This window comes from Coptis chinensis, chromosome 5 (assembly GCF_015680905.1).
Source record: "Coptis chinensis isolate HL-2020 chromosome 5, ASM1568090v1, whole genome shotgun sequence".
In the NCBI taxonomy this organism is placed as follows: domain Eukaryota; kingdom Viridiplantae; phylum Streptophyta; class Magnoliopsida; order Ranunculales; family Ranunculaceae; genus Coptis; species Coptis chinensis.
In genome coordinates this window covers 82220538-82234522 of record NC_141460.1, presented here as the reverse complement: position 1 = coordinate 82234522, position 13985 = coordinate 82220538, and the positions used below count along the sequence as shown (strand labels likewise).

The window sequence follows — 13985 nt, the reverse complement described above, 5'->3', positions numbered from 1 at the left end:
CATTTTAAAAATCAACTTCCACTTAATCAACCCAAACTCGAACTCAAACTCAAACTCGAAACGACTTCATCAAGCTTGGGCAAACTCAAACTCAAGTTTAATCAACCCAATCTTCTACCCCAATCAAGTTTAATCAATCCAATCTTCCACCCAATCAAATTTAATCAACATAATCAAGTTTAATCAACCCAACCAAATTTGAGTATATACTCAAACGAGACACGACTCGAATCGGGTAAAATCGCCAACTTTAATTCTCATTGTTGATTCACAACTCAACACTCGAAGTATGAACACGACAGAAAACTCGAAGTTTTTTTTTTTTGTTTGGGGTTCAGTATTGTGAGAGAGATGATACCGGCTAAAAAGGTTTGAAAAAAATGGTAGCTAGTATACGTTGAGGTTTGGGGTATTGTTGTTGGACTTAGTTGTCGGGCTTGGGCGGGAGGTGCCAATACAATTTGATGAGTGCCCGATTAAATCACCAAAAAAAATGTCCTGCTGTGTGTACGAGATACTACAGATTCAGTTAAAAACAAAAATTCTCTTGTTTATCTTCACATGTTGTTCCTCAAATCAGTGACATTTTCGACGAGAGCAACACTTCTAGCACATCTCAAAGACAGTAAAGGATAAAATGTCCTCTAAGAGCATCTCTAGGTGATAGTATCACCTTCCAAATTCTTCAAATTTGCTTCCAAAATTCAGAATTTTTCGGAATTCCAACTCTAGGTGGAAGCAAATTCGGTTGCATCATCTATCCAGCCGCATTCTTGTTCACAAATTTGGCATTTTGGATGCGGAGCGACAATGGTAATGTCGCCACAAAATTTTTTTTTGACTTTGACCAGCACCACGCGTCAGTGGTACTGTCGCACCCCACTCCTAATGTTGCGTGCTCCAATGGGAAAAAAACGAACAAAAAACGGCCGGAATTCTACATCCATAATTCCATATATCTACACGCATCTCCTTCTTTATTTTACATATACTCAACTCAAACATTTTTATAAAAAAAACTCAATCACTTTACATCAATCATCAACAAACAACACACACACATTGCCAAAAAATAGATCATGAAGTGTATGAGATTTTTCCCCTTCAATCTTCATCTTCATCTTCATCTTCATTGTCGTCTTCTTCTTCATCTTCTCCAACGGACTATACCATAACAATTTTTTTGTGACGCCTATTTGGCGTCAGAAATTTAGCGTCTCAATTTGCGTCACTTTTATTTGTGACAGCACCTTGATGTCACAAATATTTGTGACGGCATTGTGGCGTCAGTAATTTGTGACGGTACTATGTTGTCACATTTTTTGTGATAGCGTTTGGCGTCACAAATTTGTGACGGTGTTTTCACATTTGTGACAACATTATGGCGTCAGTAAATGTGTTTTAGTTTTAAAAAAATATATATTATTATTATTTTGCTATATGAGCAATCATTTTGCAGTCTTGTACTCTGAAGAATTGTCCAAGAGACAACTTATTTAAAAAACAATCCACAAAATACACAAGTATACCTTCAACAATTAAAATTTCACCAACCCAAAATTGCTAAATAATCTATTTCACATTTCAAAAATAGTCTACCAAGTATACAAAGATGAACACTCACAATTTACTCTATACCTCTCAAATTTATTATCAAATAACTGTAACACTTCTCAAGTGCGATATACAACTACAAGGTATATCTTCTTCAAAAATATCCAAGGTCTAGTAGAAATGAAGCACCTTCAAAGCTCCCACCAAGTGAAAAGAACTTGTCAACTCTAAACTTGCCCTTCACAAAGAAAGAAACAAATTTTATTAATCAACTAATAAAAGATGAGAAAGTATAAATCTCGCCCCGAGTATATTGCATATGACAATTGCTAATCAAGGGCAAGACATAAGATATGATGAAAACTTAATAGACTCTTTCTTACGGTGGTAAAATGATCTTCATCTAGGAGACGGATGAATAACATTGGAATTCCTATGCTATACAAGAGTAACCAAACTATAGATAATTTGGACAAAGACCACTTTATAAGGGATGGACAACACCCTCACAACAGATGTACAAACGGAACACGTGCTACATATTTTAAATGAAGAAAATAGCTATGAAGACCATATCAGGGAAACCAAAGAGGAATGTGGCAGCAACATACACTAGTGGTGGCAGCAGGAAATCAATGATTTTTCATTAGCACAACAATGCCAAGCACTACTCGAAACCAGCCTAGGTGTTATAGAATTCGAAACACTTACTATATAGCCAAGGACAGCCAGGATTACCACAAAGAAAGCTAGATTCCTCTCACAGAAGGCAGCGTGATACTTAATCTTTCATGGAACACCTGAAAACAAAAATATGATTGGAAACTTGAGAAAAAACTTCAAAAACTTGCCACACCCACGAGCAACTGAACCGCGGCCACGCGCAATGTCACATTGAAGACATGTACTATAACCATCTAAGCAAGTGCTCACTGTTTATAAAATGACACATTATAAGATATTGTAGATAAAAAAAACGGCACACTATAACCACTCAATGTTCTGCTTTCGATCTTTGATGTCGCATGCCTGAAGATAAAAAATGCATGCAATTGATTTAAGACGTTTGAACAGATAGTAAAATATATATGAATATAAGTACAAGAAATTCAGTGAGCGGGAGAGGGACGGGATGGCTGATGTGGCATCGGTATGTGGGTTTAACGGGTCAAAGTTAGGCACATGAAAGTTCCAAAGACATTAGGAGTAACCCAGTGATGCTTTGTTTTAATTCAAAACAAGTTGTAACATAGCTTAGGATAGATCGAGTCTAGACAGATATCGCGAGGGTAATGTTGCGAGGGTCACCAGGATTGGATAGGCTAGAATTTGGATATAAAATGATAGTTAGACCATGTTATCCCTCGTTAAGGCTATGACTTAGTGGAATCGGCAAAATACCTTGCAGTGGAGGCAGTTTTGAGCATTGATCTGCAGCTTTGGATGGCCTTCATCGTCTTTGATATACCTTAGTTTGGGACAATAAGAAATAGACTTTAGATAAAATGTACTAAATATGAACATTTATAATTTAGAATCCAAACCATGGAAAACATGTTATTACTCATATACACGTGCAGGACAATATCTTGATTCAGGTCCAGCATAATGTGGTAGATTTACAAGTTCAGGTATTGCAGGATCCCTCAGGCATAGATGAGGAGGTTGGTCATGTGCATGGTTAGTGTTGCTTCTACAGAAAGAGAAACATCATTGTTATTACGAGTACGATAATAGAGAAAGGCATGTCTGAAAATTTACAGACCCTCAACCACCCGTTTATATATCATCTAAAGAAAAGTCTCAAGTTCTACCAAGTCAGGACACAACCATACTTTTCTTATTTCCAGAAGAAAAGATCTGTTGAATGGTAGCATCACACACCTGATTCAATGGTGCTGATCAAGTTTAATACCCAACTACCACATTTCACAACATCACTATGTAAGTAAAGTGTTTTATGTCTTGCTTTTAAAACTAAAAGGCCCTTAACTAACTTTCATATTTACAAACATAGATATACAGATGAAAGAAGAATTTCCTGGTCAAACAAACCTGTACAAAGAAGTTGGCACATCATACGATATCATCCTATTGGGCTTTAAGTATTGGATTGGAGAGAGCAAACTCGCAGGCTGCAAATGCGAGAGCGTGCATCAGATGATCGCAAAGACCATGAAACCATCTAAAATCATAGGTTAACAATCTTTTCTACTGAGCTGCAAAGCTACAGTAACCCCCGGTGAAAGGTAATGATATTTCCAAGGCAAGTGTCCCAGTAGCCCAAACCTAAACAAGTGTTTTGGAAACTGAACTGCTTATTAAATAGGAAAGCTATCAAGTTTAATCACCCATCAAAAGACAAACACTAGAGTATTTGCATAAAAATTACAGTTACTAAACATAATAAGAATTGAAAGTAGTATTCAACAAATATAATCACTATATGAGACCTTTTTCTCCGGTGGGATCAATGGGTGACAAGATATGCGAGTACCTTCAAGTTAAAGTCCACCTATGCTACTTTCATTTACTAGTATGTTTCTAAATCATTCAATCAGTGAGCAAAATGATGCTATTTAAAAATCTTGACCACCTTCAACAATCTAATGCTTGATAACAATATGATAGATTCAGGAGAAACATCTAGAGAATATGACTTCAGGTTCCACCCAAAATACAGTCGTTTAGTAAGTGATCCATCTTGAAAAGAAAGTCAGTAATGTAAGTCCTAGGAATTTCAGATAATATGCTTCGTGATCAGGTTTCCCATGCTTCAGGCTAAGAACGTAACTGCCAAGCATACAAATAAGAGTGATTCCTTTGAAGAGCAGCAAGGAACAAAAATTCTATCAGTAACTACAGAATGAGGAAACTTACTGTTCTATTGCGGACAAAGCCAGACCTGGTATCAAATGACTTCAATGAGTGAATTGCAAAACCCAAAATCAACTAATAAAAAAATAACCATTTTTTTCAATTTCAGAGAAATTGAGAGAGAGAACCAGTATTTATGGATGTGAGTAAGACTCTTTCGTGTCACAGCTTTAGAAGAAGTTTTGGGTTTCTTCTTCAAAAAAAAATGGTGTTCATGGAAGAGATCGATAAAACTTTGTTACAAATTTACGAGAGCTGCGTGACCTAATAACGCGTGCCTTAATTAATTAGCCGTGGGTTTGTTTTAGAATAAATACCATAATTAAAACAAATCAAGTAAATCGATTTTCATCCATACCGTCACAATTCAAAAATGGCTAGTCTCACAAATATGTTGTTATGGTGTAGTCTTGATGAAAAATTTGTTAACATCATTCCCCTTATGAAGTACTATTCGGATGTACTTGATAGGGTTATATACTAAAAGCATTACTTTTGTAATAACTCTATTTTTTTATATTTTGAATGAGAATCATATGGGCAAATATTATGCATATTATATATGTTATTAGTTATATGCATGTGTCTAATAGTTTATGTTGTAGATGATATGATGTGTGGTGACACACAGAAGATCATATCATTAGTAGCTTATAAAGTATAAATAATCGTTCACAACCTAGATGGATTTGGACAAACCATTGATACGGTTGTAGTATAATCTGGTATTAGTCTATCTTGACTATAGGATTACACTAGTACATTTTGTGTGTATTGAACATGACCAAGTGAGGTTGTTTCTCTTTATACTGACTATATAAGATAACAAACGCCTCTGTTATTATGGATGCTTGTCCTCTTAATCTGGATATAATAACGGGCATTTACGTGCATTGTACATTGCTTTAAATCATCAATTAGTGAGATTCATTTGTGAATCAATCGATGGATTGGGTAATGACATTGTATGTAAGGTGTGTTGTTAATTATAGAAGAAACCCGTGTCCCGCAAGAAATCGAGTTGATGATGTCCCCTTGAGGAGCTCATAAGGATTGTCATGTAAACCCTGCAGGTGGATTTGATCCGACATGACAATGAGGTTGAGTGGTACTACTCAAGGACATAAGAAGCTGATTAATGTAGTTGTTAGTAACTTGACTTAATCAACGACATTCGATATCTTAAACACGGGGAGATCAACGAGCATATAATATGGAGCCTATAAACGCTAACACGTAATTTGGGATTAAGGCGGTAGTGCAACAATGTCCTTTAGTGGAATAACTCATTTGTTGATGGACTTGGGCTGTGTGTTCTGGGCGAACATAAGAAGCTCAAGCCCGTCAGGAGGCCCAATCCTAATTTCTCCTCATGGTCCCTGTTGTAGCCTATAAAAAGAAACCTCTTACTCTTGCCATTTTTTTCTCAGACATCACTCAAGCAAAAACAGATCCAATTTGGTTCTAAGGTTGTGTGAGAGAGAGGCCAAGTGGGAAAGAAGAGGTTGGAAGATCGTTGCCCACACAACGTCCACTTTGTGCATAAGAATACAACAAAAGATCAAGAGGTTGCTGATTCTGGATTCTCAGAGTTATCACAGCTGATCTACAGGTATGATTTTCTATCCAAAATCGTGAGAACCCATTAATTCCGCTGCGCATAGTTTTCACGGTTTGTAGAAATTTACATTATGAAATAACAGTTCCTATAATACTTGCACAAGCACAAGTACATGCTCCGAAGACACCACATGGTGGTTCAAAGAAGGGTCGAAAAGTGAAAGATAGAAACTATGCTTTGACTTTGGAAATCTTGAAGGCCAACTACTTCGTCAATCGGTTTATCCATGTCGTTTGAGTGTACACTCAAGTGGTCTGCGTGTGTCGTTTGAGACAAAACTCTTGGTTTTTAACTAGACGATATGGTGGGTCGTTTGGGCAGTCTCCAGGACAACATAGTAGGGTCGTTTAGGGACTCTCTTGGGCGACATGGCTGGGTCGTTTGGACTTAAAAAATTCGGTTTGTTTATCACGATGTTCATTTTAAAAATCAACTTCCACTTAATCAACCCAAACTCGAACTCAAACTCAAACTCGAAACGACTTCATCAAGCTTGGGCAAACTCAAACTCAAGTTTAATCAACCCAATCTTCTACCCCAATCAAGTTTAATCAATCCAATCTTTCACCCAATCAAATTTAATCAACATAATCAAGTTTAATCAACCCAACCAAATTTGAGTATATACTCAAACGAGACACGACTCGAATCGGGTAAAATCGCCAACTTTAATTCTCATTGTTGATTCACAACTCAACACTCGAAGTATGAACACGACAGAAAACTCGAAGTTTTTTTTTTTGTTTGGGGTTCAGTATTGTGAGAGAGATGATACCGGCTAAAAAGGTTTGAAAAAAATGGTAGCTGGTATACGTTGAGGTTTGGGGTATTTTTGTTGGACTTAGTTGTCGGGCTTGGGCCGGAGGCTGCCCAATACAATTTGATGAGTGCCCGATTAAATCACCAAAAAAAATGTCCTGCTGTGTGTACGAGATACTACAGATTCAATTAAAAACAAAAATTCTCTTGTTTATCTTCACATGTTGTTCCTCAAATCAGTGACATTTTCGACGAGAGCAACACTTCTAGCACATCTCAAGGACAGTAAAGGATAAAATGTCCTCTAAGAGCATCTCTAGGTGATAGTATCACCTCCCAAATTCTTCAAATTTGCTTCCAAAATTCAGAATTTTTCGGAATTCCAACTCTAGGTGGAAGCAAATTCGGTTGCATCATCTATCCAGCCGCATTCTTGTTCGCAAATTTGGCATTTTGGATGCGGAGAGACAATGGTAATGTCGCCACAAAATTTTTTTTTGACTTTGACCAGCACCACGCGTCAGTGGTACTGTCGCACCCCACTCCTAATGTTGCGTGCTCCAACGGGAAAAAAACGAGCAAAAAACGGCCGGAATTCTACATCCATAATTCCATATATCTACACGCATCTCCTTCTTTATTTTACATATACTCAACTCAAACATTTTTATAAAAAAAACTCAATCACTTTACATCAATCCTCAACAAACAACACACACACATTGCCAAAAAATAGATCATGAAGTGTATGAGATTTTTCCCCTTCAATCTTCATCTTCATCTTCATTGTCGTCTTCTTCTTCATCTTCTCCAACGGACTATACCATAACAATTTTTTTGTGACGCCTATTTGGCGTCACAAATAATTTTTGTGACGCCTATTTGGCGTCAGAAATTTAGCGTCTCAATTTGCGTCACTTTTATTTGTGACAGCACCTTGATGTCACAAATATTTGTGACGGCATTGTGGCGTCAGTAATTTGTGACGGTACTATGTTGTCACATTTTTTGTGATAGCGTTTGGCGTCACAAATTTGTGACGGTGTTTTCACATTTGTGACCAACATTATGGCGTCAGTAAATGTGTTTTAGTTTTAAAAAAATATATATTATTATTATTTTGCTATATGAGCAATCATTTTGCAGTCTTGTACTCTGAAGAATTGTCCAAGAGACAACTTATTTAAAAAACAATCCACAAAATACACAAGTATACCTTCAACAATTAAAATTTCACCAACCCAAAATTGCTAAATAATCTATTTCACATTTCAAAAATAGTCTACGAAGTATACAAAGATGAACACTCACAATTTACTCTATACCTCTCAAATTTATTATCAAATAACTGTAACACTTCTCAAGTGCGATATACAACTACAAGGTATATCTTCTTCAAAAATATCCAAGGTCTAGTAGAAATGAAGCACCTTCAAAGCTCCCACCAAGTGAAAAGAACTTGTCAACTCTAAACTTGCCCTTCACAAAGAAAGAAACAAATTTTATTAATCAACTAATAAAAGATGAGAAAGTATAAATCTCGCCCCGAGTATATTGCATATGACAATTGCTAATCAAGGGCAAGACATAAGATATGATGAAAACTTAATAGACTCTTTCTTACGGCTGGTAAAATGATCTTCATCTAGGAGACGCCAGATGAATAACATTGGAATTCCTATGCTATACAAGAGTAACCAAACTATAGATAATTTGGACAGCACCCTGCTTATAAGGGATGGACAACACCCTCACAACAGATGTACAAACGGAACACGTGCTACATATTTTAAATGAAGAAAATAGCTATGAAGACCATATCAGGGAAACCAAAGAGGAATGTGGCAGCAACATACACTAGTGGTGGCAGCAGGAAATCAATGATTTTTCATTAACACAACAATGCCAAGCACTACTCGAAACCAGCCTAGGTGTTATAGAATTCGAAACACTTACTATATAGCCAAGGACAGCCAGGATTACCACAAAGAAAGCTAGATTCCTCTCACGTAGGCAGGCAGGCGGATACTTAATCTTTCATGGAACACCTGAAAACAAAAATATGATTGGAAACTTGAGAAAAAACTTCAAAAACTTGCCACACCCACGAGCAACTGAACCGCGGCCACGCGCAATGTCACATTGAAGACATGTACTATAACCATCTAAGCAAGTGCTCACTGTTTATAAAATGACACATTATAAGATATTGTAGATAAAAAAAACGGCACACTATAACCACTCAATGTTCTGCTTTCGATCTTTGATGTCGCATGCCTGAAGATAAAAAATGCATGCAATTGATTTAAGACGTTTGAACAGATAGTAAAATATATATGAATATAAGTACAAGAAATTCAGTGAGCAGGAGGGACGGGATGGCTGATGTGGCATCAGTATGTGGGTTTAACGGGTCAAAGTTAGGCACATGAAAGTTCCAGCACATTAGGAGTAACCCAGTGATGCTTTGTTTTAATTCCGAAACAAGTTGTAACATAGCTTAGGATATATCAGTCTAGACAGATATGCGAGGGTAATGTTGCAGAGGTCACCAGGATTGGATAGGCTAGAATTTGGATATAAAATGATAGTTAGACCATGTTATCCCTCGTTAAGGCTATGACTTAGTGGAATCGGCAAAATACCTTGCAGTGGAGGCAGTTTTGAGCATTGATCTGCAGCTTTGGATGGCCTTCATCGTCTTTGATATACCTTAGTTTGGGACAATAAGAAATAGACTTTTGATAAAATGTACTAAATATGAACATTTATAATTTAGAATCCAAACCATGGAAAACATGTTATTACTCATATACACGCAGGGACAATATCTTGATTCAGTCCAAAGATAATGTGGTAGATTTACAAGTTCGTATTGCGGGATCCCTCGGGCATAGATGAGGAGGTTGGTCATGTGCATGGTTAGTGTTGCTTCTACAAGAAAGAGAAACATCATTGTTATTACGAAAGTAATGATAATAGAGAAAGGCATGTCTGAAAATTCTGGACCCTCAACCACCCGTTTATATATCATCTAAAGAAAAGTCTCAAGTTCTACCAAGTCAGGACACAACCATACTTTTCTTATTTCCAGAAGAAAAGATCTGTTGAATGGTAGCATCACACACCTGATTCAATGGTGCTGATCAAGTTTAATACCCAACTACCACATTTCACAGTATCACTATGTAAGTAAAGTGTTTTATGTCTTGCTTTTAAAACTAAAAGGCCCCCTTAACTAACTTTCATATTTACAAACATAGATATACTGAGATGAAAGAAGAATTTCCGGTCAAACAAACCTGTACAAAGAAGTTGGCACATCATACGATATCATCCTATCGGGCTTTAAGTATTGGATTGGAGAGAGCAAACTCGCAGGCTGCAAATGCGAGAGCGTGCATCAGATGATCGCAAAGACCATGAAACCATCTAAAATCATAGGTTAACAATCTTTTCTACTGAGCTGCAAAGCTACAGTAACCCCCGGTGAAAGGTAATGATATTTCCAAGGCAAGTGTCCCAGTAGCCCAAACCTAAACAAGTGTTTTGGAAACTGAACTGCTTATTAAATAGGAAAGCTATCAAGTTTAATCACCAGCTCAAAAGACAAACACTAGAGTATTTGCATAAAAATTACAGTTACTAAACATAATAAGAGTTGAAAGTAGTATTCAACAAATATAATCACTATATGAGACCTTTTTCTCCGGTGGGATCAATGGGTGACAAGATATGCGAGTACCTTCAAGTTAAAGTCCACCTATGCTACTTTCATTTACTAGTATGTTTCTAAATCATTCAATCAGTGAGCAAAATGATGCTATTCAAAAATCTTGACCACCTTCAACAATCTAATGCTTGATAACAATATGATAGATTCAGGAGAAACATCTAGAGAATATGACTTGGGTTCCACCCAAAATACTGATCGTTTAGTAAGTGATCCATCTTGAAAAGAAAGTCAAGAATGTAAGTCCTAGGAATTTCAGATAATATGCTTCGTGGATCGCTTTTCCATGCTTCAGGGCTAAGAACGTAATCGCCAAGCATACAAATAAGAGTGATTCCTTTGAAGAGCAGCAAGGAACAAAAATTCTATCAGTAACTACAGAATGAGGAAACTTACTGTTCTATTGCGGACAAAGCCAGACTTGGTATCAAATGCCTGCACATGTACACATGACTTCCATGAGTGAATTGCAAAACCCAAAATCAACTAATAAAAAAATAACCATTGTTTTCAATTTCAGAGAAATTGAGAGAGAGAACCAGTATTTATGGATGTGAGTAAGACTCTTCGTGTCACAGCTTTAGAAGAAGTTTTGGGTTTCTTCAAAAAAAAAATGGTGTTCATGGAAGAGATCGATAAAACTTTGTTACAAATTTACGAGAGCTGCGTGACCTAACACGTGCCTTAATTAATTAGCCGTGGGTTTGTTTTAGAATAAATACCATAATTAAAACAAATCAAGTAAATCGATTTTCATCCATTTCTGACGCCAAATTACCGTCACAATTCAAAAATGGCTAGTCTCACAAATATGTTGTTATGGTGTAGTCTTGATGAAGAATTTGTTAACATCATTCCCCTTATGAAGTACCATTTGGATGTACTTGATAGGGTTATATACTAAAATCATTACTTTTGTAATAACTCTATTTTTTTATATTTTGAATGAGAATCATATGGGCAAATATTATGCATATTATATATGTTATTAGTTATATGCATGTGTCTAATACTTTATGTTGTAGATGATATGATGTGTGGTGACACACAGAAGATCATATCATCAGTACCTTATAAAGTATAAATAATCGTTCACAACCTAGATGGATTTGGACAAACCATTGATACGGTTGTAGTATAATCTGGTATTAGTCTATCTTGACTATAGGATTACACTAGTACACTTTGTGTGTATTGAACATGACCAAGTGAGGTTGTTTCTCTTTATACTGACTATATAAGATAACAAACGCCTCTGTTATTATGGATGTTTGTCCTCTTAATCTGGATATAATAACGGGTATTTACGTGCATTGTACATTGCTTTAAATCATCAATTAGTGAGATTCATTTGTAAATCAACAAACTCGATGGATTGGGTAATGACATTGTATGTAAGGTGTGCTGTTAATTATAGAAGAAACCCGTGTCCCGCAAGAAATCGAGTTGATGATGTCCCCTTGAGGAGCTCATAAGGATTGTCATGTAAACCCTGCAGGTGGATTTGATCCGACATGACAATGAGGTTGAGTGGTACTACTCAAGGACATAAGAAGCTGATTAATGTAGTTGTCAGTAACTTGACTTAATCAACGGCATTCGATATCTTAAACACGGGGAGATCAACGAGCATATAATATGGAGCCTATAAACGCTGACACGTAATTTGGGATTAGGGCGGTAGTGCAACAATGTCCTTTAGTGGAATAAGTCATTTGTTGATGGACTTGGGCTGTGTGTTCTGGGCGAACATAAGAAGCTCAAGCCCGTCAGGAGGCCCAATCCTAATTTCTCCTCATGGTCCCTGTTGTAGCCTATAAAAAGAAACCTCTTACTCTTGCCGTTTTTTTCTCAGACATCACTCAAGCAAAAACAGATCCAATTTGGTTCTAAGGTTGTGTGAGAGAGAGAGGCCAAGTGGGAAAGAAGAGGTTGGAAGATCGTTGCCCACACAACATCCACTTTGTGCATAAGAATACAACAGAAGATCAAGAGGTTCTTCGATCTCGGATTCTCGAGTTATCATCACAAATGATCTACATGTATGATTTTATATCCAAAATCGTGAGAACCCATTAATTCCGCTGCGCATAGTTTTCACGGTTTGTAGAAATTTACATTATGAATTGAAATAACAGTTCCTATAATACTTGCACAAGCACAAGTACATGCTCCGAAGACACCACATGGTGGTTCAAAGAAGGGTCGAAAAGTGAAAGATAGAAACTATGCTTTGACTTTGTAAATCTTGAAGGCCAACTACTTCGTCGATCGTCCTGTTTTTTCGAAAGAGGATTTCAAACGGCGCTTTGGTATAAAAAAAAAATCTTTATTCCTTCACATCTTCAACGATATTCAGACTCATTTTAAGTACTTTCAGCCTAAAATTTAACAATGCTGGTAAACCTGATATAGATCATCTGATCAAGGTGGCTGCAGCTTTGCGTATTCTTGGTTATGGTACGGTGGCTGATCAAATTGACGATCAATTATACATTTCCGAGCAAACTGGAAACCAAGCGTTGAGGCATTTATGTGATGCAATTATCAAATTGTACTGTTCAGTCTACTTGCGAAGGCCAAATATTGCAGATACAAAACGCTTGCTTGCACATTCTGCCATACGTGGATGGCCAGGTATGTTGGGAAGCATTGATTGCATGTATTGGGAATGACATAATTGTCCAACTGGATGGCAAGATGCTTACAGTGGTCGTTCTGGAAAACCATCTGTTATTCTCGAAGCTGTTGCAACCGAAGCCCTGTGGATATAACATTATTTCTTTGGGATGCTAGGGTCACACAATGACATCAACGTGTTTGACAACTCGTCGGTATTTGAGCACGTGATCAATGGTACTTCTCGACCTGTTTATTTTGATGTAAATCAGCATAGCTATAATATGGGTTATTATTTAGCTGATGGTATCTATCCTGACTATGCGACATTTATACAAACAATTTCAAAACCTAATGCTCTAAAGACGAAGTGGTTCACAACGATGCAAGAAGCTGTAAGGAAAGATATTGAAAGAGCTTTTGAGGTTTCGCAATCTAAATTTGGGATTTTGGAAAAAGCTTACAAATTATATCATGTGGAGACAATGAGTAATGTTATGAGAGCATGTATAATATTGCACAATATGATAATCGGAGCTAAGAATAAAAATTATGAAATGAGGAGATACATTCCTGATCCAGAAGGGCAACCACATATCCCACCTACTCGGGAACACTTCATTGAGGGGACTCTACGAGTTTAATCAAAGACTATGCATGATAGACTTAAAAACGACCTTGTGGAGCATCTATGGAGCATTAGGGGTGACCGACGTTGATTGTTGTAATTTAATTTAATTTCATAGATGCATGTTTATTCTTAATCATCAATAAACAATGTTAATCAATTTATATTTTATTATATATACATATATTTTAATT

General features: G+C 36.7%; 2 protein-coding genes across 11 annotated transcripts; one reads left to right on the top strand and one right to left on the bottom strand.

The window, feature by feature from the left end:
* Nucleotides 1-1571: 1571 nt before the first annotated feature.
* LOC147499328 (electron transfer flavoprotein-ubiquinone oxidoreductase, mitochondrial-like) lies at nt 1572-4839 on the bottom strand. Of its 10 annotated transcripts, none has more exons than XM_086559117.1 (8): nt 4435-4771; nt 4151-4347; nt 3610-3689; nt 3119-3247; nt 2956-3022; nt 2546-2583; nt 2266-2354; nt 1572-1792 (listed from the first exon to the last, which is right to left on the bottom strand). In XM_086559117.1, exons 3-7 carry the CDS (start codon nt 3642-3644, stop codon nt 2336-2338), a joined length of 288 nt encoding a protein of 95 aa, XP_086415243.1. In that variant the 5' UTR covers nt 3645-3689; nt 4151-4347; nt 4435-4771; the 3' UTR covers nt 1572-1792; nt 2266-2335. The 10 variants fall into 10 exon arrangements, 7 of the variants coding, with proteins under 7 accessions (XP_086415243.1, XP_086415246.1, XP_086415245.1 ...); XM_086559120.1 differs by lacking the exon at nt 4151-4347 and having other exon boundaries at nt 4435-4459; nt 4560-4771; XM_086559119.1 differs by lacking the exons at nt 4151-4347; nt 4435-4771 and adding an exon at nt 4790-4839.
* Nucleotides 4840-11337: 6498 nt separating this feature from the next.
* On the top strand, nt 11338-13318 carry LOC147499327 (uncharacterized). Its single transcript, XM_086563460.1, has 4 exons — nt 11338-11436; nt 12799-12856; nt 12960-13181; nt 13245-13318. Exons 1-4 carry the CDS (start codon nt 11338-11340, stop codon nt 13316-13318), a joined length of 453 nt encoding a protein of 150 aa, XP_086419586.1.
* The last annotated feature ends 667 nt before the right edge of the window (nt 13319-13985 follow it).